This window comes from Chenopodium album, chromosome 15 (genome assembly GCF_948465745.1).
Source record: "Chenopodium album chromosome 15, dcCheAlbu1.1, whole genome shotgun sequence".
Taxonomy (NCBI): domain Eukaryota; kingdom Viridiplantae; phylum Streptophyta; class Magnoliopsida; order Caryophyllales; family Amaranthaceae; genus Chenopodium; species Chenopodium album.
Window position 1 is genome coordinate 44,508,423 of NC_137848.1, and position 21,459 is coordinate 44,529,881.

General features: G+C 34.1%; 2 protein-coding genes and 2 pseudogenes across 3 annotated transcripts; all 4 read right to left on the minus strand.

Moving 5' to 3' along the window:
* Nucleotides 1–1,146: 1,146 nt before the first annotated feature.
* Nucleotides 1,147–5,024, minus strand: LOC145582304 (uncharacterized). Of its 2 annotated transcripts, none has more exons than XM_081639304.1 (5): nt 4,727–5,024; nt 4,521–4,644; nt 3,268–3,472; nt 1,739–1,879; nt 1,147–1,616 (listed from the first exon to the last, which is right to left on the minus strand). In XM_081639304.1, the coding sequence occupies exons 1-5, from the start codon at nt 4,810–4,812 to the stop codon at nt 1,474–1,476; spliced, it is 699 nt and encodes a 232-aa protein (XP_081495430.1). In that variant the 5' UTR covers nt 4,813–5,024; the 3' UTR covers nt 1,147–1,473. The 2 variants fall into 2 exon arrangements, with proteins under 2 accessions (XP_081495430.1, XP_081495429.1); XM_081639303.1 differs by having other exon boundaries at nt 1,739–1,882; nt 4,727–5,022.
* A 7,601-nt stretch (nt 5,025–12,625) lies between these two features.
* On the minus strand, nt 12,626–14,708 carry LOC145581248 (putative L-type lectin-domain containing receptor kinase S.5 pseudogene; annotated as a pseudogene).
* A 1,322-nt stretch (nt 14,709–16,030) lies between these two features.
* Nucleotides 16,031–18,884, minus strand: LOC145581249 (putative L-type lectin-domain containing receptor kinase S.5 pseudogene; annotated as a pseudogene).
* A 184-nt stretch (nt 18,885–19,068) lies between these two features.
* LOC145581251 (putative L-type lectin-domain containing receptor kinase S.5) lies at nt 19,069–21,273 on the minus strand. Its single transcript, XM_081638291.1, has 2 exons — nt 20,667–21,273; nt 19,069–20,441 (listed from the first exon to the last, which is right to left on the minus strand). The coding sequence occupies exons 1-2, from the start codon at nt 21,271–21,273 to the stop codon at nt 19,093–19,095; spliced, it is 1,956 nt and encodes a 651-aa protein (XP_081494417.1). The 3' UTR covers nt 19,069–19,092.
* Nucleotides 21,274–21,459: the final 186 nt, after the last annotated feature.

Consider the following 21,459-nt stretch of genomic DNA (forward strand, 5'->3'; position numbering starts at 1 on the left):
ATTTCAAGTAAGATTTAGGCTTGGACATAATGGACCAAGGGCCTGTTCTCTTCAGCTTAATTTCAGTTCAGTTCAGTTCCTAATTTCCTTCTCTCATAAACAATTCACTTCAGTTCAGCTCAGTTTAGTTCAGTTCAGCTTATTAAATCACAACAGGCCCAAGTCATGTTTGCAAGTTAATGCATATCATAAAAGGGTTCGAGGATAGGCCTTGGCCTGTTTAGTAGCCGATTATAAATGATGATAATGAAAATGAACTTTTAGTGTATATTAGAAACGAAATAAAAATTGTAATCTCCATGGTAATGCAATTTCATCTTCAAGCATGTGTTGTCTACTTCATGTATAGGTGAAAACGAAAATTTATAAAGAAAAATGCACAATTTGGGGTGAATTAGCATTGCTTTTGGAATGAACCTTGATAGATACAAACACATTCTCATTACCATTATTTATGACCACCTACCAAGCGGGTTGTTAGTAGGAATAAAGGAGTGCATAGGTAATGATACATAAGAATGATAAATTGACAAGTTTGAGAAAGACGTTAGTGCTTTTAGGCTAAGCTATGAAAAATGTCAAGTCAATGTAAATTTGACACTTAAGTTGTTACATTGTCTTTTTAAAATATTTTATAAAATTGGACCGATACAGAAATGATTAACATTATTCGATTACTTTTGAGAGAAAAGAAAGCACTTAAGAATGAGCCCCGCCCCTAGGAGAACCCCCTTGACTGAGTTGTGCAAGTAATTATAATTGGGGTTGACAATAGTTTCTTTGATTCTAGGCATGAATGCATGATATCACTATAATAGTTTTTGCACAATATAGTTGGGGTTAAACTTTTATAGGCCTAGCTGAATGGATTAAGCATTTGGGCTAAAACCAAAGCCACAAGTCATGATGCCTTTCCCCATTTAGCAAAGCATGCCTTTTTTACCATTCAAAACAAGCATTTTTCATATTTTATTCTTAAATGCTTTTACAATGTCTATTCACATATCATTCAAGCATCTTTCTAGTTTAATTTACATAATACAGAGACTGTGACTAAATTATTCCAAAGCGAACTTTGAGAAGACACAAGCATTATTCGAGTTTCAAGGGTTGAGAAACTCCAATATTTCAACCCTATCTATGATATTTAAATCAAACCTTAAAGCCAACTTATGGCATCAAATGATCAAATCTGTTGTATTGTTCATAAGATATTGAAAACACCAGTTGGTTCTATGATCAGTCGTCCACTGATTTCCTAAAAATCCTTTGATCTCGCCCATTGTTTCATCAACATTAGTATCAGCACGCCCAAAAACAAGGATCACAGATATTAGGATATTAGTATCTACACATACATATTACAAACTTGCTTAGAGATTCAACGTAAGTAGAATTTGGCGCGAGTCCTCATTTACTGAGAAGTCAGATTGCTTAATCATACCATGGTAGTACAAAAGCATTGGTTAATAGTTAAAGGTGGTCAAAAGTGCTTAATTCATCTAGCCCTCCTAGTGTGGTTGTTGAACCCATGCCTTCCCACATTTCCGTGCTCCCAACTTCAGCACTGTCGATACCTTCTCTCTCAGGTTCCCAGAAACCAGTTCCATTTTCATCTGCCAGACCAAAATACAAGTCACATTTCACTCTTTCCATACTCCATAGTTCCATCCCACATTGATTAATAAACCTCAAGCATGACAGTAGTAGCAATAGTTTGGAATAACGCAGTACTTACAATGGTTATAAAGAGGCCTTTGTTTCTTATTGCTACAGGTATTTCTTCCAAGGGCTCTTCTCTTTGGCTTGGGGTCATCTCCTAGGACTAACAAATGATTTTGACTATGCTGCTTTGAAGCACCTTCTGATTGTGATGGATCTGCTGCAGTTCAGATATATGAACCACAAAAGGAAAACTTCAGTAGTGTTTGAACCAAAGAAAAAGTCGGCAATGTGGTTAAATCCTCCGATATTTGATTAAAACCATACTAATGTGCTGGATTAAGCCCACCTAGTATATGTCAGAACGACTCAGAAGGCATATGACATAGATATTAAGGCATAAATTGCTAAATTACTGGAAGAATGAAAAGCAATACAGAATTACAGAGAGAGTAAGTTGTAGAATCTCAGATTAACAGGAAGCATAAACTCATCAGAAATTATAGTCAAAAGCTATGAGTTACAGCTTACCTCACTGTTGGAAGTAATTTTCAGGCAGTGACATTGTCAATGATCATGTTAAATGTTCAGTTCTACAAGCTTACCTCAAACATATCTTCTAGCCTTTTGACCTTAATCAACTTACAATGGTTAGATTGCGGTCTTAGACTCTTGGTTTATTTGAATTCTGATACAGTAATGGATCTATCTCTGGGCTTGACAATATCTGTATGCATAATCAGATTTTATATCTAGGAGTGAGATCTTTATGGGCAGTTACCACACCATCCCTTGATAATAAATAGCGAAAATGAGACCTGTTTTCTCCAATAGTTGGTTGAAGTCCAATTATTAATTTCCATGTCATACATATTGAATAGTAAAAGTGTGGAGTAACTGCCTAAGGTTTCAAAGGAAGAAATGCACAGTATCATGTTTGTGGTTTCCAAACAAAATCAGAGACTCGATTCAATGGACTGACAATGACACAATTTACAGAATTTAGAGATTAAACATCAGATGATCAGAATAATAAATTATTAGGAGAGGAAAATATTGTTAACAGAGTAGAGTAAGGCAAACTAACAATGTTGAAAATGGCAAACCTAAGTAAACTTGCAAGTCCAATTATTAGTTGTGATTTGCTGCACATTTACTTATTTATAGCAATTTTTTTATTTTCAGGGAATCCTTATCAACTTTAATACTCCATATTACTGATTTTAATAAGTTACAACGAAACCAAAATCTGAGTAGCCCATCAACTGTTCCTATTCTCTTTTAATTCTCAAGAACATCATTGTGCGTCCTTATTAACATTATGGAAATTTTAGCTGCAGATCAGAAAATCTGAAGCAAATTGGATTCCTACTGTGTTGCTACACTTTCAAAATCTGCAAACTCCTAACTCACTCATGTAGACATGTTCCAAAAATTTTTGCAAGGAGGACTAATTATTAAGTATGAAAACAGAAAGAAATTTCCTAACAATTATATGAAGAATTTGGAAGACAATATGTTATGCATTCAGCATTTGACAATTCAGTGTACAAAAACAAAAATGTACACCATAACTATGAAACTGCATCAAAAGATTGCACTAACCGTTCATGCATTCAGAAGACCTCTTTTTGTTTCCTCCTGAATCATTGAACAGCTTAAACACTGAATCTTCAATCACGTGCCCCTTTTCATCACGAGGTCCTTCGCAATCATATTGCTCACCTCTCAAAATGGATTTAGTTCTGGGATTGCAGTTTGCTGTCAAGGGAGAATTCTCCTTCTTGACCACCGAGAATGTTTTGTCATCCTTTATTACAGCAGTGAATATGTTGTAAAGATTATCATATAGTTGAACAAATTCTAGGAAAGAATAGTTTAAGACTATAGCAATAATGCTCCATTTGAATGAAACTGTGAGAGGAACACACATCCAACCATAAAAATAAATGGAATCCAGTCCAATGTTTATCAATTTAACTTAAAACTTAAAATTGTATAGAATATAGTTTCCATCTAATTGCAGTAGAGATGAAATAAGTGATATTACAGAAGTTGTCATCTACAAGTAGAAAAACAGTTAGACTTCTTAGATGAGGCTTACTCATGTTACCCAACCTGTATCCTATACAGAGGTCACATTTGACAGATTGACATAAAGATCGCGGTATCACCTGTTGTCAAGAACACCAACCCCCCACCCCCTCCCCTCCACATACTCATTTAGGTACTTTTTGACACCCATATCTACAATACATCTATACCTTATTCCTTACCAGTCTTATAACTAGACTTAGCATCGTAATGTGTTTCCTTGGCAAATGCTCAAGGGTAGATTATGTGTTCTCTCTTGCATCCTTCTTGCCCACTTCCAAAAAAGACCCATTACTGTTCCAACTTCCAAAATCATCCCATCCTTGTTCCATTCACTAAAAAGTTTCTCTCTAAATTCTAAACCATTTTATCCCCAATAAAGGATACAGTCTATTACATGAACAAATAACCAAAACCAACCAATCAAGCAATAACAAGTTAAATTATAGGCTTATAGCCCGTAAATACTCCTTCCATCCTAAATTAATTGTCATGTTACAAAATTATTTGAACCATCAATATGACAACTAAATCCAAACCGAGGTATTCCGAAACAAATACCAAACCTCCTCTTCTTTTATGTTCTGTTTTACAATCTTGCAAATTCAAAACACCACTCTACTCTAACATTTCCCAAAATAAGTTCCAAAAAAAGAAAAAGCTCTAGGGTTTTACTAGTTAAAAAAAACAAATAATTCCCAACAAATTCAAAAAAAAAAAAAAAAAAAAATGAAGAACGAAAAACTGAAATTGGCTAAAATTACCTTATCAAAAGGAAGCACGGAAGTAGTATGTAACTTGCGATTAAGGAAATCAGTAAAAGAGAGATTGGAACCACTTTTGTTCTTGTTTGAAAGTACACCTGATCCATCTGAATGATTTGTAGAGCTGTAATGAAATTAGGGTTCTTCAAAAAAATACCCAAATCAGCAATAAAAGTATTGAATTAATTGAAATTTTGTTCTATTACCATGGTTGAGCAGATCGATGATTGAAGGTGGAAAGAATTGAACGTTGCCCAGGTGCTCTAATTGGAGTAGGACTTTTTGATTTCATCTGCAGATGTATCTTATTGATTCAATGCTAATTTTTCTGAGAATTTATTCATAGTGATTGTTAAATTGTATAATGAAAGAAATTGTGGAAAGCTCTTTTTTTTTTTTTCAAATTTTTTGGAGGGGTTTTGAAAGATTTCTGTGATTTAGCGCCAAGCTTCAAATTTAGAACGCTCTATTTGGCAGAGAAATTTTAGACAAATAGATATTGTTGTAGTTGGTAAATAGTTTATTCGAGTGAAATTAGTTTATTTGATTAATATTAGCTTATGTTGACTATTAAATAAGTTAATTTAAAGTATTTGATGGGAAGTTTATTTAAAGAGCTTATTCCACAAAATAAGCTTTTTTTTAAAAAAGTTTATTTAAAAGCTTTTTCAATTAGCTTATTCAATGGTTGTGTTTGGTAACTAGCTTATTTGAGCAAAATTAGCTTATTTGACCAAGATTAGCTTATTGACTATTAAATAAGTTAATTCAAGGTGTTTTGTGGGAAGCTTATTTAAAGAGCTTATTCCACTAAATAAGCTCTTTTTTAAAAAGCTCTTTTTAGGAGCTTTTTCAATAGCTTATTAAATTCTTATGGTAAAATGACACTTATACCTCCATTAATCAAAAATCCTATATGAATTACCTACCCCACTATTAGCTTATTGGTCATTTCACATAATCAATCAATTTTAAACAATCAGCTATTTACCAAACACTTTTCTACAATAAGCTAACAAAATAAGTTAGTCAAATCAATTAATACAATCAACTAGTTAAAATCAGCTAACACAATCAACTTCATCTTTCAACTTTCAGCTTTTCCCCAAACACGACCAATATCTTATGGTGAAATGACACTTGTACACATATTTAATTTTAAAAATCCTACTAAACTACCTACCTTATAATCAGCTTACTGGTCATTTCACATACTCAAGCAACTTTAAACAATCAACTATTACCAAACACTTTTATATACAATTAGCTAATAAAATAAGTTATAAGTCAAATTAATTAATACAATGAACTAGTCAAAATCAGTTAACACAATCGGTTTCAATTATCAACTTTTTACCAAACATGGCCTTTGTGGCTCTGTTTACACAATTAGCTTTTAGCGGTTAGTTGTTGGTCCTTTTTTTTAATAGCTGGTTTGTTGATTGATATAATTGGTTATATGACTGGTCAAAAAAGATATAATTGGTTATATTGACTTTAATTGATAATTGGTTGATAGCGGATTAATATAGCTGGATGTATTAATTGATTTGACTAAATGGTTGTAATAGTTGATTTGACTAGCTACTTGTAAATAGCAGATTGTGTAAATGATAAATAGTTTCCAATCGTTAGGTTTTTTTTAGTATATGTATTACCTAAAATCTAAAAGTTCAATTAGCTTATTTAAAAAAGATTATATTTTGAGCCTTTTTAAAGAGAAGCTATCCCCCCCCCCCCCCTTGATTAATTTGTGCACAATATTTTAGACAATATAATTAAATAAAGTGGTAAATTAATAGGTAACGGTAAATATTGCTCCTTCCGTCCTTTTATTAAGAGCTTATTTGGGTTTTTTCACGAGAATTAAAAAAGTTGTCGATTCTTTAAAAATTATACTACGTAATTGGGAGTACAAATATGCATGTAGGGTTAAAAAGAGATAGAGAGAAAGAATAAATGGTTGAGAAAGATTGATGAGAGGAAGAGAGAAAGTATTAGAAATTAATGTCAAAATTACAAAAAAGAAAAAAAAAAAAGGATGACAAATTATCAAAAAAAGAGAATAATATTGTCAAAAAGTACAACTTTTAAATAGAAATAAGCTCTTAGCCTCTTAATTTTGGTTACCGCAAAATGAAATACAGACTCTTAATAAAAGAACAGAGGGAGTGATAATCATTGTGCGTGCAGTTCACAAGACCTTACCTAGTACGCACTCATCAAATTGAAAGGGAAAAAAAAAATTCACCAAAACTATTTTAGGAGTGACCACATATTATGTTTGTTTCTTAACAACTTATTAATTATATTTTCATGTTCCTTAACATTTTCTAGGGCTTTATATATCTTTTTTCTTATTTAATTGGTAAAGAGTTACTTCACTCTTTTACTCACAATGTTTTGCTTTTTACATTAACCCCACATGCATTCCATTAAATTGGTCTTTGGTGATTTATTATATGTAATATTTAAGAAATGATATAATTATGTAAAATCTAGTCAATCTTCCTTCAAGATCAACTTTTAATAATTTCACTCCATGATAATTATTCTTATCAATGATTGATCAATTTTATACACCGACAAGTGTAAAGGTCAAAATATTACATACATGTAAAAATTACGGAAAAACAACAAACAATTGATAATCATTAACGACTAATAGACATCAAATACAAATTAATTAGTGAAAGTAACACGATTTTGTACCAAAAAAGACAACCAAATTCAATTGCTAAATAAGACTTTCCTTTTTTTTATTTTTTTATTTATTATTTTTTTTTTTTTATAACTACTAAACATCTAAAGTACATATGGAATATATATCCATTTTACATTGTCCGTATTACATTCGACATTTATTAATAACTCTTTAGGCATTACTCTCGTAGGGTACTCATATATGAGATCCACATTTCATACACGTACGACATACCTTTATACTCCGTATATATATTCTTTCATCTAATAGAGGAACAAACGACTTATACAAGTGTATATACTATATATGTATATAGAAGTAAGCAAGTACTAGATCTGCTAGGCCGGAGATAATCATCAACTCTACATAATTTTTACTACTAAACAAGCTAATTAATCATCATGTTCGTTCCATGCATGTAATTAACTTAGCTTGCTTGTACAATTATTTGTAGTATATTTGATCTATATATGTATATCAATGGTGAATTGGAGACTTTTCTTTGACGGGGGTGTAATCCATCATCATTAGATCACCTTCATTATATACTTTTACGCTATCATCAACGTTAACAGTCGTCGTATTTGGAACAACATCATGGTTGTGAATGTTCTTGTTCATTGGAGTTATTGTTCCTTCATGTTTCATTGGCACATTCCTACTTGCATCTATATATGTACCATCAAAACAATAATAATTAAAACAAATAAAAATAATTAAGTATCAAAATAGAATGCAAATAAGATGATTCAATGAATATAATAAACTATATGAAAAAATTAAAAAGTTACATATTTATATGTACCTATAAGAGGAGCAGAAATGAGGCAAAGGAAGACGAGCACGACGAGCACGAAAAGCTTGCATGTTGGCACGGCCATCTTAGGAGTTTACTCTTGATATTGGTGGGATATATGGTTGCTTAGGGTTGAGTATGGTGTTGATTAATTAATTACTTAGCTTAATTAATTATTTGTATGGTGTTAGCTTATTTGACAGTAGTTCATAATCTTCATATATATAGAAAGAGGAAGTAGGGAAGGTATTTTGGTGTAACTAAAATATCCGTAGATTTGTATTAATTTGTTAGTATGTTAGTGTAACCCACATAACTATACGTCCATATATGACATTTATCAACATGGATTATATTTGTGTGTTAATTTATGCAACAAGTTGGGACACCAGGCCACCATGTAATTTTCACGGCAAACACAATCAAACATGCATACATGTCACCTTTTTTGTAAATCGAATCAGAAATTACAAGGCAATCAGACACTTTTCTTTCTTGATATATGAATGCATGTATCACATTTATAAATATACTTAGTTTTGTGTCGCGGGTGATGCTCATGTTGTTTATTGAATTTTAGGAGAAATTTTTTGGCTTGAATGTTAAATACGGTCATATAATCACGTTTGATAATGTAGGATATTTAGACATGTGATATGATACTTTAATATTTTTTACTAAATTGAATGTATTTTTACCGATTAAAATTTATTTTTACTGATACTCTATTATTTTAATTATATTATAAATGGATCTTATTTTAAAGAACTTTTTAAAATAAATTATATTTTACGTTGGAAATAGAATCGAGTTATTAGATTTTTATTAAAAGTTAAAATTAATTTTGTATATATGAAACATTAGTAGTGTATCGACAATAAAACTCTATACAATATTTTTATCTTAAATAATCTATCCAAAATATAATTATTCAGCCTCACATGTATCACAATAATATCTATTTGTCGTCTAGATGGCTCGACACTTGGCGAAAAATTGAAATGTCAAGTGTCCCTGTTTCGTGGCTTGATTGTGAGACCAACTTTATTTATTAGTGATATGATATATTTTTTTGGACAACCATTAAATTATTACAATTTCAAATTAAAATTTGTAAAAATATTATCCGTAATTATCCATCCATTTCAAAATGTTCAACTCACTTAATTTTTGTGTGATCTCCAATTTGTATCTTTGAGATTAAATATCTGAACTATATATAAATAAAAGCTACTCCCTCCGTGTTTTAATAAGTGTTACACTTTGACCGGCACATAATTTTAGACAATTTAATTAACTTAAATAATATAAGATGTAAGTGGGGTAGTTAGAGTATTAAAAAATTTAAAAGAAATATAGTGGGTTAATAGTTTATTGAAAAGTAATGAATGTGAGAGGAAAGATATAATAAAAAAAAATAGTAGTGGGTTTAGGTGGGGACCATGAGAGGAGAGAGATATAATATTTAAATGTAGTTTTTTGCCAAAAAAGGAAGTGTAATACTTGTTAAAACACGGCCGGATTTGGTAAGTGTAACACTTATTAAAACACGGAGGGAGTATAATTTTGAAAATATGCGTTAATTATTATTTTTTTATATAAAAAATAAAATTCAAATTTCTTTTACCGTGACTAAGGGTGTTCAAAATTTGGTCCGGACCGGAAAAATGGACCGGACCGACCCCGGACCGGACTAATCAGTCCGGTCTTCAGGTCGAGAAATTTATTTTTTCAGTTTTCGGTCTGTTCCGGTCCAAAACCCTATAAAAACCGGTGTTGGACCGGACCGGTTTTTTTTCTTAAATTTATACATAAAACTTTTAATAATGATTAATATTATCCTTTATAAGCTTGAAAAAATTAGTCGTATGGGATTTTTTGTGCTAAACATACAAAAAAAAAGACGTTAAAGTATTGTTTTTCCTTTATTTTTTTCCGAATTTTCCAAAATTCTTTAAAATTTAGAACTTTTTTTTATAAAAATTCCAAAATCGGTCCGAACCAGTCTGGTCCGAGTTTTGGACCGAATTTTTCGGTCCGATTTTGGTTCAGTCCTAGCTTAATCAGTCTGATCTTCGGTTCTTGAAATTCAATTTTTCGGTTTTCGGTCTGATATGGGTTGGTCCGGTCTGGTCTTGGACCAATGAACAGCCCTAACTGTGACAACATGAATAGTGAATTTTGTAAAAAAATATATATATAAAAAAAGGCAAAAGCTAACGAACGCCCCGGGGGCGTTGGATAAGCTACTAAAAGTAGAAAGATTAAATTAAAATGAACATTAATTACACCGATTAACGCGTGATTTTGTCATGCTTTCCCAAATTAATACCATTTTAAGTATTTTAAATGCTTATCTAACGCCCCGTGGACGTTCGTTAGCAAAATCCATAAAAAAAAATAAAAATATAGTGAGTCGAATTGAATTTTTAAATTTTAAAAGCAAAGGGAGTATTTGTTTTTCTACCAATTCTACGGTCACTAATACTCCATGTATTTATGTTTGACCATACATTAATTAACATTTTAAGACCATCATTTAAAAATTATTTGGTGAGAAAGCTTGCTCTCTAACATATATTGTTACACTATTAGGATCTGAACGAGGTACTGTATTTAAATTAGAACAACTCTTTTACTAATTAATTCAAGGACTTTTCAATCGAATTTGTATATAATACCCCACATGCATGATTAATATAGTTACGAGTCTTTCGGACAATATGTTCCTAATAATAAATTGTCAAAATTTTAATTTAATTTTCTTTCGAGTGGACCTCAAATATTAAGGGGGTTGTCAAGTGTTGTTGTGTTCTAGGAAGCAAACCTTACACCCTATAACAACATTAGGCCAATAATCTTAGCATTACCACGAGATTAAGGTCCAAATCAGTCACAATTTCTGGACTCTCTTCAACTAATTTCCCATTTGAGGCAAACCTTCATGCAATATTAGACGTGGCATTGGATTATATGTTAATTATTAAAATTACAAGCTTAATTTTTAACTTATGTGATCCATAATTGTAGCTAATTGAGAAGGACAACCGACATTATAAAAGCAAATATCACATCTAGGGTAAGGACCTTGAATTGTCTATTCATAAATTCACATGGGTCATTTGTGCACCATTTCTTCTATCTTGCAAATTGCAATTTTGTTGGGTGATAGTTGTACACTTATACCGTGTTTCTCAATTGCATGGCTATGTGTCTATGATAGATGGATAATATTTATATGACATTGTCCTTGTTAGAAATAATAATGTCATTTTCAAAAAGATATAATGTATACAAAATACTTGTTACATTTGCTACGCACAATCAAATGTTTTATTTGGTTTGTTGCGACAAATAATGAACACTTTCAAATGTTAACATTAAATGATAATTTTGTGAGAGTAATTAATAGTTCCTCTGTTTTTTTTTTATTTTTTTTTAGTTGCAACACTTTTGTTTTCACGCTTGTCGATGCATGTTTTCAATCGTTTATATCTTTAATTCCCGACATGTAAAAATTATATACATTTGATATTAAAATTGTATAAGTCGAGACGAATCTAACAAAATCCCACATGACTATATTTTTACATAAGTATAAACCGTCAAAGCGAAATAAATGAATAGTGTAAAAGTCAAACTATTACAACTATTAAAAAACGGAGGAGTAGATGATTATCCATAGTTGTGTTGACAGGATGACAACCATTTGATACTTTTCTCATACCTTATGGGTCACATCAAAGTTATGACATGATGAGCTTGACGATGAAATGACCAATAAGGATAAGGAAAATTTTACTTTAATAATTTCAATTTTGGGCAATTTACTTTAAATAATCTCAACCGTTTGTCGGTTATTTTTAGATAATCCAAACTCTTGGATCATTCACTTTAATTTGTCTCAATGATCGGTTACCTAACCTATTATCTAACATAAAACACACCCTTAATGTTGGCCACAGTCTGAAAAAGATTGCAAAAACTGGCAGAGTGGCACCATTGAGTCATTGAGATTGCATATATATTTACAAATTGTCACAACAACAACTGATCATGTATGCTGAAATTTCAACTACAGAAGTTCTTAAAAGAGAGAGTCTACTTCACAAGACCAAGGAGGTTACATCCCAAAACCATATGGCAATAGGATGTGTATCCCCTTAGCGTTATAAGTGTTTGACTCTCTCTTCTTTTTCTCAATGTGGGACACTTACATGTGTTATTTGGTAGGATATAATTCAACAAAATTCTATGTCCATTACTGGTAGGAGGGTGTTATGCAAGCACTGAACACGTATTTTCACGAATTTATTCCAAAATTAGCTTGAACAAACTCGTATTCGGTGATGATCCAACACTACTGCCTATTAAGCTAAGAAAGAAGTCATAATACTCTGTGTCATTTGTGGCGTGGTATTGTACTTAGGCTATTGATAATCTTTGTGACAAATGTTCAAGAACAAGGTTTAAGAACCAACAATTTGGTTTTGGATGCAGATGTTAATGCTCGTTAAGGGCATTTTGGCCTTGTTAAACACACAAATTGAAGGAGAAAACTCACCACTATCCAAGAAATCTCAGGGTATATGGCTCCAGATCGAATCATTTCTGACATTCGCCCACTAAAGCACCCAAAGAAAAAACATCAGTTTTTGCAGTTGAATGTTCCATAAGAAGAATTTCTGGTGCCATGTAACCTGACACATCATCATGATATGGTGTTCCCTTAAGCTCTTTCATCGAATGGTGTGTTTGTTCACCTAGTTTAAACATTCTAGCAACTCTAAAATCTCCTAGGTGAGCATTGAATTCCGTCTGAATCCAGCATTATGCTGCTAGATTTTATGTCTCAGTGTAGAACCCTTTTCGAGCACTCATGGTGAAGATAATCCAAAGATTTAGCCACCCCAAAATTAATATTATGCCTTATCACCCCATTAATAGACGTGGAAGAAGGTTAGAAATAGGTCTTCGGAAGTCATGAGCTCATTACAGGTGAGTTCAACTTTTTAAGGTTATCATACTTTTATATGAATGTTTATAAGTAGACTACTCTCTACTCCTTTCTTTGCTGCAGCTGCATATTGTACAGTCTATGTGCTCATTACTGTGTCTGGGTTCATGTTTTAGGTCCGGCTTGTTCACTGAATTTGCAAAAATTTCAGGAGCCATATAGCCTGGTGTTCCTGAGATATCCTTGCTAGTATGGTGAGTTTTTTCACTTAACTTGAAGGTCCGGGCAAGGCCAAAATCTCCTAAACGAGCATTGAATTCAGAATCCAGCATTATGTTGCTAGACTTTATGTCTCGGTGTAGAAACCTCTTTGAGCACTCATGATGAAGATAATCCAAAGATAGCGCCACACCACAAATGATATTATGCCTTATCTCCCAACCTAAGATCATATTTTCATCGTCAGAACATATGAATTGATCGAGACTTCCATTAGGCATATACTCGTACACTAACAAGAACTCGTTTTTCTCATAACACCACCCAATCAACTCTACTAGATTCTTATGATGAAGACTGCCAATTGTTGTGACTTCTGCTATCAGATTTTGCTTCCCTTGACTAGTATTGATGATTCTTTTAACCGCCACATCCTTCATATCCAACATACCCTTGTAAACTATCCCAAATCCTCCTCTTCCAAGCTCATTCTTCGGACTGAAATTACCAGTAGCACCCTTGAGATCCTTCAGTCTGAATTTCTTTGGACCTAAACCCGTCTCAATGTTCTGCATATAGAGATCATCATCATTACTCGCTTGATTCTGTTTTCTTCTCTGTCTCATGTACATACACCCACCTAAAGTACTGCATAATAAGAGCACCACAATGATGACAGAAATCACAGTCCATACCCACAATCGCTTTGTTTGGTCTATGTCATCTCCATTGAAAAACCATGATTTTACACAATTGTTTTCAGAACCTGTACCTGTTGAACCTGAAAATCCAACATAAACTCTTCTAGAAAGATGTAGGGAAAGATCAATAGGCACACTCATTATTCGCGAAAAACTCAGTTTGATTTTCCGCCTTGACAGACACTTTCATCACTTTCGTTACACCATCATAATTGATCCTAACAGTGATGTCCTTACCTTCAGAAATTCTGATACCCCACCTACTGAGTGAAACTTGTGACTGGGAATATACGCTGTTAATGTCCAAACCAACATGGTTATCATCCAAATCTTCAGCAAAGCTCTTTTTCGTGTCCAACTCGATAGCAACAATGTTGCTCTGGAATGATCCATTCGTACTTGCATTGACAATTCCTAGCCACTGGCCCTCACTGTTGGTTGGGAGTTCCGCGTCTTTGGCTAAGATGAATGCTAGCCCTTCACCACCATGTTGGCCTGTAAGGCCACTGTCGTTTCTTGTTTCGATGTTGACAACAGATGTTGAGTTGAAAGATGCAATTCTTCCACTTTTGCTCCATAAATCAAACGGTCGTTTGTATAAGACCTTCCCAGAGAGGTTGAAGACAGAGCCACTAACGTCCCTGATAACTTGTATGGCATTTTTAAGTATGACAGAGTTATCATTCGGCGTGATGAAATCATCTCCAACCAAATTATTGAAAGTTGTATAACTAAATGTGTAACACTCTACTTGATCAAGTGTATTCAGAGCTAACATTATAAGAAGAAAATTGATGATATTGTGGATCATTTTTACTATAAATTGAGTTTTATACATCACAACTATGGATGTGAAGATTTTATTTTAAATTTATGGTTTTATCTTATAAGGAGCCAATATGTTCTGTTTTATTACGACGAATGAGTTCAGGACTTGGTCATTTCCTGCAATAATTGCACTTACCAATGCAAGTCTAGTCTATTAAGAATTTATGAGCAATTTAGTCAAAAAGATAGGTATATTTGGACATGTTATAATAAATAGGTTGAATTGTTTTAGTAGGATATGTTATGGTTATAGTTGCGTACTAGCGTAGCTGCAATCCAAGAAGGACCATTCCTGTCAAGGATTTAGCTTTATTGAATATTGACCAAGTCATTTAACAGCTCTTTTGGTGATTATATTGTTAGGTTATACTTCTAAAAACATTGTTAGTGTTTTAGTGGAGTGTCCCCCATCCGAGTTTTGTAAGGAATTAGTGTTTTACTTTAGTTTAGTAAAAATATTCAAACCCAAATAATCTGGTTTTATAAAGAACATATATGATATATCATAATGAAAGAAAAAAAGAACATACATGTCAAACTTATGTAGTTCAAATCCAAAGAATATAGATAGTGATTGCACTATGAACATTGTGCACACGGCGCACCATTTAAGGAGTAGATGTGGCTACTAGCTACTTACATAGCTATCATAACAATAAGGGATTTCATACCGAAAATTAAGTGTTTGTAAATCATTGAGAGAACTTGAGAGATCTGCACTTTCCCCTATCTCTCTTTTTGTTCACCTGAATGTATTCTTTCATACTGGTGAGTTTGTAATGGCTATCATACTGTCATATGCACTTTTAATTTAAGCGGAACACTCTTTTTCTTTCTCTGCAGCAGCTGTGTGTTTTTATAGTCTTTGTGCTTATTATTGTTGCTGTGTTCTTGTGTCAGGTCAGACTCGTTCATTGTACTCGCAAATTTTTTTTCTGTTGTTTGCTGACATTCTCACTTAGAGTATCAACCTTTTATCTGATATTCATTCAGTCAAATTCTTCATAGATTTGATTATCTTCCAGAAGATTTTCAAACATGTAGGATACAATTATTTTCCAGGGCAATAGACAAATGAGCTCACAACTATAAAATTATTGTTGTTCCTTTCAAGATAATATAGAGAAACAGAATTTAAAGATACTATATACACTAATACACTGTAATTTGTAGTTTACTCGTACCTGTAGCAGTTCATGAATAAAGCATATAGGCCACTGTATTTATCTCCCACTTATTTCAGTAGATGAACTCATTATGCCACCAGCAGAACAATGATCCATTGTTCGATAAGTAAAGGGTGCATTAGCTGGCCACATAAAAGCAGGCTTCTCCAAGGGGACATCCGGGGGAACTACTTCCTCCTGAGAGGACCTGTAATGTAATTCTCATGGATGGCCTTATATACGGGTTTGGGTGGCAACAGGCCAATCCCAAGGCCAGCATGCACTCAGCTTGTTTCTTGTCGTATTGGCCATTCAACTTGGGATCAATAGCATCAGTAAGCATTCCGTGTTTGTGAAATTCCCAAACCCAGTCAATGATGCTTACTCTAAATTCATCGTCTTTTGTCTGAATATCCAACTTTCTTCCACAAGCTACCTCCAGCATCACAACACCAAAGGCGTAAACATCAGTCTGAGTTGTTGATCTCCCTGTCAGAAAAATTTCAGGAGCCATATACCCTGGTGTTCTAGAGATATCTTTGCTAGTGTGGTGAGTTTTTTCCCCTAATTTGAAGGTTCGAGCAAGGCCAAAGTCTCCTAAACGAGCATTAAGCTCTGCATCCAAAAGCACATTGCTGGTTTTTATGTCTCGGTGTAGCACCCTTTTTGAACATTCATTATGAAGATAGTCAATAGCCTGGGCCACACCACAAATGATAGTATGCCTCCTTCCCCAATTCAGTGTCGTTGATCCCCCTACTTCCGGCTTTGAATCCTCACAGAATATGAGCATGTCCAATAGTGTTTTCATAACACCATCCCATCAAATCCACAAGATTCTTATGGTGGATGCCACCAATAGTGGTTACCTCCGCAATCAAATTTTTCTTTACTTGCTTTGTAGACCTTGTGATTCTTTTGACAGCCGCCTCTTTACCATTCAACACTCCCTTGTATACTATGCCAAATCCTCCTCTACCAAGCTCATTTTTAGAATTGAAATTACTAGTTGCAACTTTGAGCTCCTTAAACCGGAACTTCTTAGGACCCAACATTGAACATTGAGTCTCTACATCTAAGATCCCATCCTTATCCTTTGTACATTTCCTTTTCCATTTCATCCTCCGGTAAATACAACATGCTAGACTACCCATACAAATTACAGATATAAGCGGAATCAGGATAGCAACATAAAAGTTGGTTGCATTATATTTCTCAATGTCACTGCTGGATAAGTACCATTCTGTTATGCAGTTCAGTTGAATACCTGTTCCAGTTGAGGCAGAGAATCCAACATAAACATCTTCCGAAAGGTGTCTAGATAGATCGAGAGGCATGGAAAGGATGGGGAATTCAGAGTTTGCTCCTCTTTTGTTCATCGAAACACTTACATTCACCATTTTCTTGGTGCCATCATAGTCAATTGTAGCACTGATAGGATTAAGACTCGAAAGATTAACTCCAAATTGGGTCAGTGAAATCGTTCTGTTAGATTTTACGCTATTGATGTTTACACCAAAATGATTATTATCAACATCTTCTCTGAAGCTCTTTCTAGTATCAAATTCAAATGCGACTATTTTATTTCCAGGGGAACCGTCTTTACCAGCATTTGTTATCCCCAACCATTGGCCGTAGCTAGTTTCTGGAACCTGAGGGTCCCTAGTTAGAATAAACGCGAGACCTTCACCAGGAGGATTAGACTGAGGGGCAATTGCCAATACAAATCTTGTGTTGAAAGAAGAGACTCGGTGACTTTTTCTCCATAACTTCAGCCTATTTTTGTATATGATTCTTCCTGACAGATTAGCTGACAGGTTTCCAGGAAGGCCATTGGTTACTTGTAGAATATTTTGGATCATGTTGGATTGACCTTCGAAAATAAAATTGTTTCTAACATTTTCAGGGAAGCTTCTGTAGTTGATGTTCAAGCAGCGTACTGTTGCTGTGACAAGTAGAAGTATAATGAACATACTGCTTGCACTCACAGAATCCAAAATGATCAAGGTACGCGACATCTCTAAAGGTAGTTTTTCAGTAGAGGACAGTCCATCAAGATAACAGAATATTTTTCTTGCTAAGAACAGACTGTCAGAAATTACTGATTGACAACCTCAACGAATCAACAATGCCACTCTGCCTGTTCCCTAGTAGGATTTGGCCACATTGGATGATAACCGCGTATGAAAAGGAGATTGATATTTTTATGAATGAAAATATTGAATGTATCAATTCTTAAAGACTACCTATCTCAGTCAAATAATTCATTTACAGCGAAAGTCATCTATTTTTTTTTTTTTTTTTTTTTCTTGAATGGTCAAAGAGATGATCAAACAGCATGATACCTGCACTTGAACTCGATAGGTCAGAATATTGTTTAAAATGTGCTGATTAGAAAAAACAAGCTGTTTGGGAAGTTCAGAAATTGCATAGGAAATTGCAAAGCGGTATCTGATGGTGTTGCTTGTTCAACTAAAATTTTACTAGTATATATTAGTATGCATACATCCTTTAGATTGATCATTACGGCTTGACTTTCTATCACAAATGATGGAAAACAGTCAATATAGGCTGCAGTAATTAACAAACTCACACGAAAATATAGAGTAATTGCGAGAATATCAAAAGAATTTCAGCATGCAACTCAAATAATTTTATAGTTTGGATACCCCATCTTTGCCTATTATATACAGACAGTACAAAACATAGCTAATTCAATATGGAACTCAGTATATCTAAGGTCATTCACGCAGCTTCAAGGACTCATGCTTCTTTTGACAGAAAATTTAAGTCAGAAACTAGATATGCAGTTAAAATTTTGTGTCTGCTTTATAAGAGTCCTCTTGTGAACCAAGCCGAAAGGCTAAGTAGGATAAAAAATACAGACTATTTGCACTACAATGCATAGAATGACTGTAAACAATAGATGAAATCAAAGTACAAAACATCTGCATAACAAGCTCAGGGCAAAGTGGCTTACTATTCTTTGCCATTTTAAACAACAATAGGCTGAAGATCTACATGATATTCAGCAGATACACATGAGTAATCAAGTAGATTAATGTTTCTAATTCAAACATACAGAAAAAAATTTAAGGTATGCTTGATTTAATTGAAAAAGGAATCAAATTCAAAGCATACATAAGTGTTGATTATAATAATCAACAAGCTAAAGTTATTGTAAGTTACAGTATGACTATGCTATCTTACAACAAGATCTGAATAAATTTCTTTCAACATGTTCTCTCCTCCACGAGAATCCTCCAATTGATCAAAGGATGTTATATCAACTGTTGCAGGCCACATGAAGACAGGCTTCTCAATGGAAACAGATGGTGGAAGTGCCTCCCCCATCAAAACTTGAAGCGCGTTTCTCATGGAGGGTCTTGTATAAGGGTTTGGATGACAGCAAGCTAAACCCAGTAAGAGCATGCACTCAGCCTGCCCAATATCAAACTCATCCTTCAATCTTGGATCAATAGCACTAAGAATCATATCAGACTTGTAAAGTTCCCACACCCAATCGACTAAATTCTTGTCATCATTTTGTTTCCCTGGCATTCGCCCACTGATCACCACTAGAACCAAAACACCAAAGGCAAAAACATCAGTTTCTGCAGTAGAATGTCCCATGAGAAAAATCTCTGGTGCCATGTAACCTGGTGTTCCCATAAGTTCTTTCGTCGAATGGTGTGTCTGCTCACCTACTTTAAACATCCTAGCAAGCCCAAAATCTCCTAAGCGAGCATTAAATTCTGAATCCAACATTATATTGCTAGTTTTAATGTCTCGGTGTAGAACCCTCTTCGAGCACTCATGGTGAAGATAATCCAAAGATTGAGCAACACCACAAATGATGCCATGCCTTCTTTCCCAACATAATGCCATATTTTCATCATCAGAGCATATGAACTTATCAAGGCTTCCATTAGGCATATACTCATACACCAACAAAAACTCATTTTTCTCAAAACACCACCCAATCAATTCCACAAGATTCTTGTGGTGAAGACTACCAATTGTTGTGACTTCGGCTATCAGATTTTGCTTCCCTTGACGAGTATTGATGATTCTTTTGACAGCCACTTCTTTCATATCCAACTTTCCCTTGTAAACTACCCCAAATCCTCCTCTTCCAAGCTCATTCTTGGGACTAAAATTACCAGTAGCACCCTTTAAATCCTTGAGCCTGAATTTCTTCGGACCTAAACCCGTCTCAATGCTCTGCATAGAGAGCCCACCATCATCATCATCCACTTGTTTTTGCTTCCTTCTATGTCTTCTATACAAACACCCAACTACAATACCGCACGAAACGAGTACAACAATTAGGACAGAAATCAAAATCCAGACCCATATTTGCTTTTCTTCATCTATGTCATGTCCATCAAAGGACCATGATTTTACACAGTTAAGCTCCACCCCTGTTCCTGTCGAACCTGAAAATCCGACATAAACTTTCCCAGGAAGATGCAGGGAAAGATCAATAGGAACACTCATTAATCGCGAAAACTCTGTTTGATTTTCTCCCTTAACAGACACGTTCATAACTTTGGTGATAGAGTATAAAACATATTCCTGGGCCTCAACCATCAGCTTAAGCTTTTGGTTGAGTTGGTCCTTTAACATGGTATCAGAGCCAGCGTGACACAAAGGTCACGGGTTCGAATCTCATCCACCCCTCCTTCAAAGTGGAATTAATTCGCACCAGGTATGGGTGGGCCTGTGTTGCCTCAACCATCAGCTTAAGCTTTTGGTTGAGATGGTCCTTTAACATTTGGTCACACCATCATAGCTGATGACAGCAGTAATATCCTTTTCAAATGCAACTTTGATACCTCGTCCATACAGTGAAACCTGCTGCTCAGAATACACACTATTAATGTTCAAACCAACATGGTTATCATCCAAATCTTCTGGAAAGCTCTTTTTCGTGTCAAACTCGACAGCCACAATGTTGCCCTGAGTAGTACCATTTGTGTTAGCATTGACAATTCCTAGCCACTGTCCTTGGCTGTCAACCGGAACATCGGAATCCTTAGCCAAAATAAATGCTAGCCCTTCACCACCACCATTTTGTAGAGTTTTTATATTGAGCACAAATTGTGTGCTGAAAGATGCATTTCTTTGTTTGTTCCATAGCCTAAAAACTCGTTTGTGTACGATCTTTCCACTACGATTGAAAAGAGTTTCAATTGCTCCATTAGAGTCCTGTGTGACTTGTATGGCACCTAAATATAAGTGGGAATCATCAGACATGATGAAGTCTCCTTCGTTCGAATCAGGGAAGGTTGTATAATTAAACCCGAAACACCATACTTGATCAAGTGTAGCAAGGTATAGAAGTGTAACAGGAAGAAATTTGATGATATTATGTAACATTTTCATTTTTTTTACTATGAATTGGCAAAGTGCATGGAAATAAATTTTGAAAATTATATATAGAAATGGTTAATGTATAGTTTAACATCTATGTTAGTTTTATTTTATAAAGGATTCAATGTTCACGTCTTTGTCATCTCGTGCATTTTATGGACTAATTCTCTATATTTTAAATCAAGAAATGGG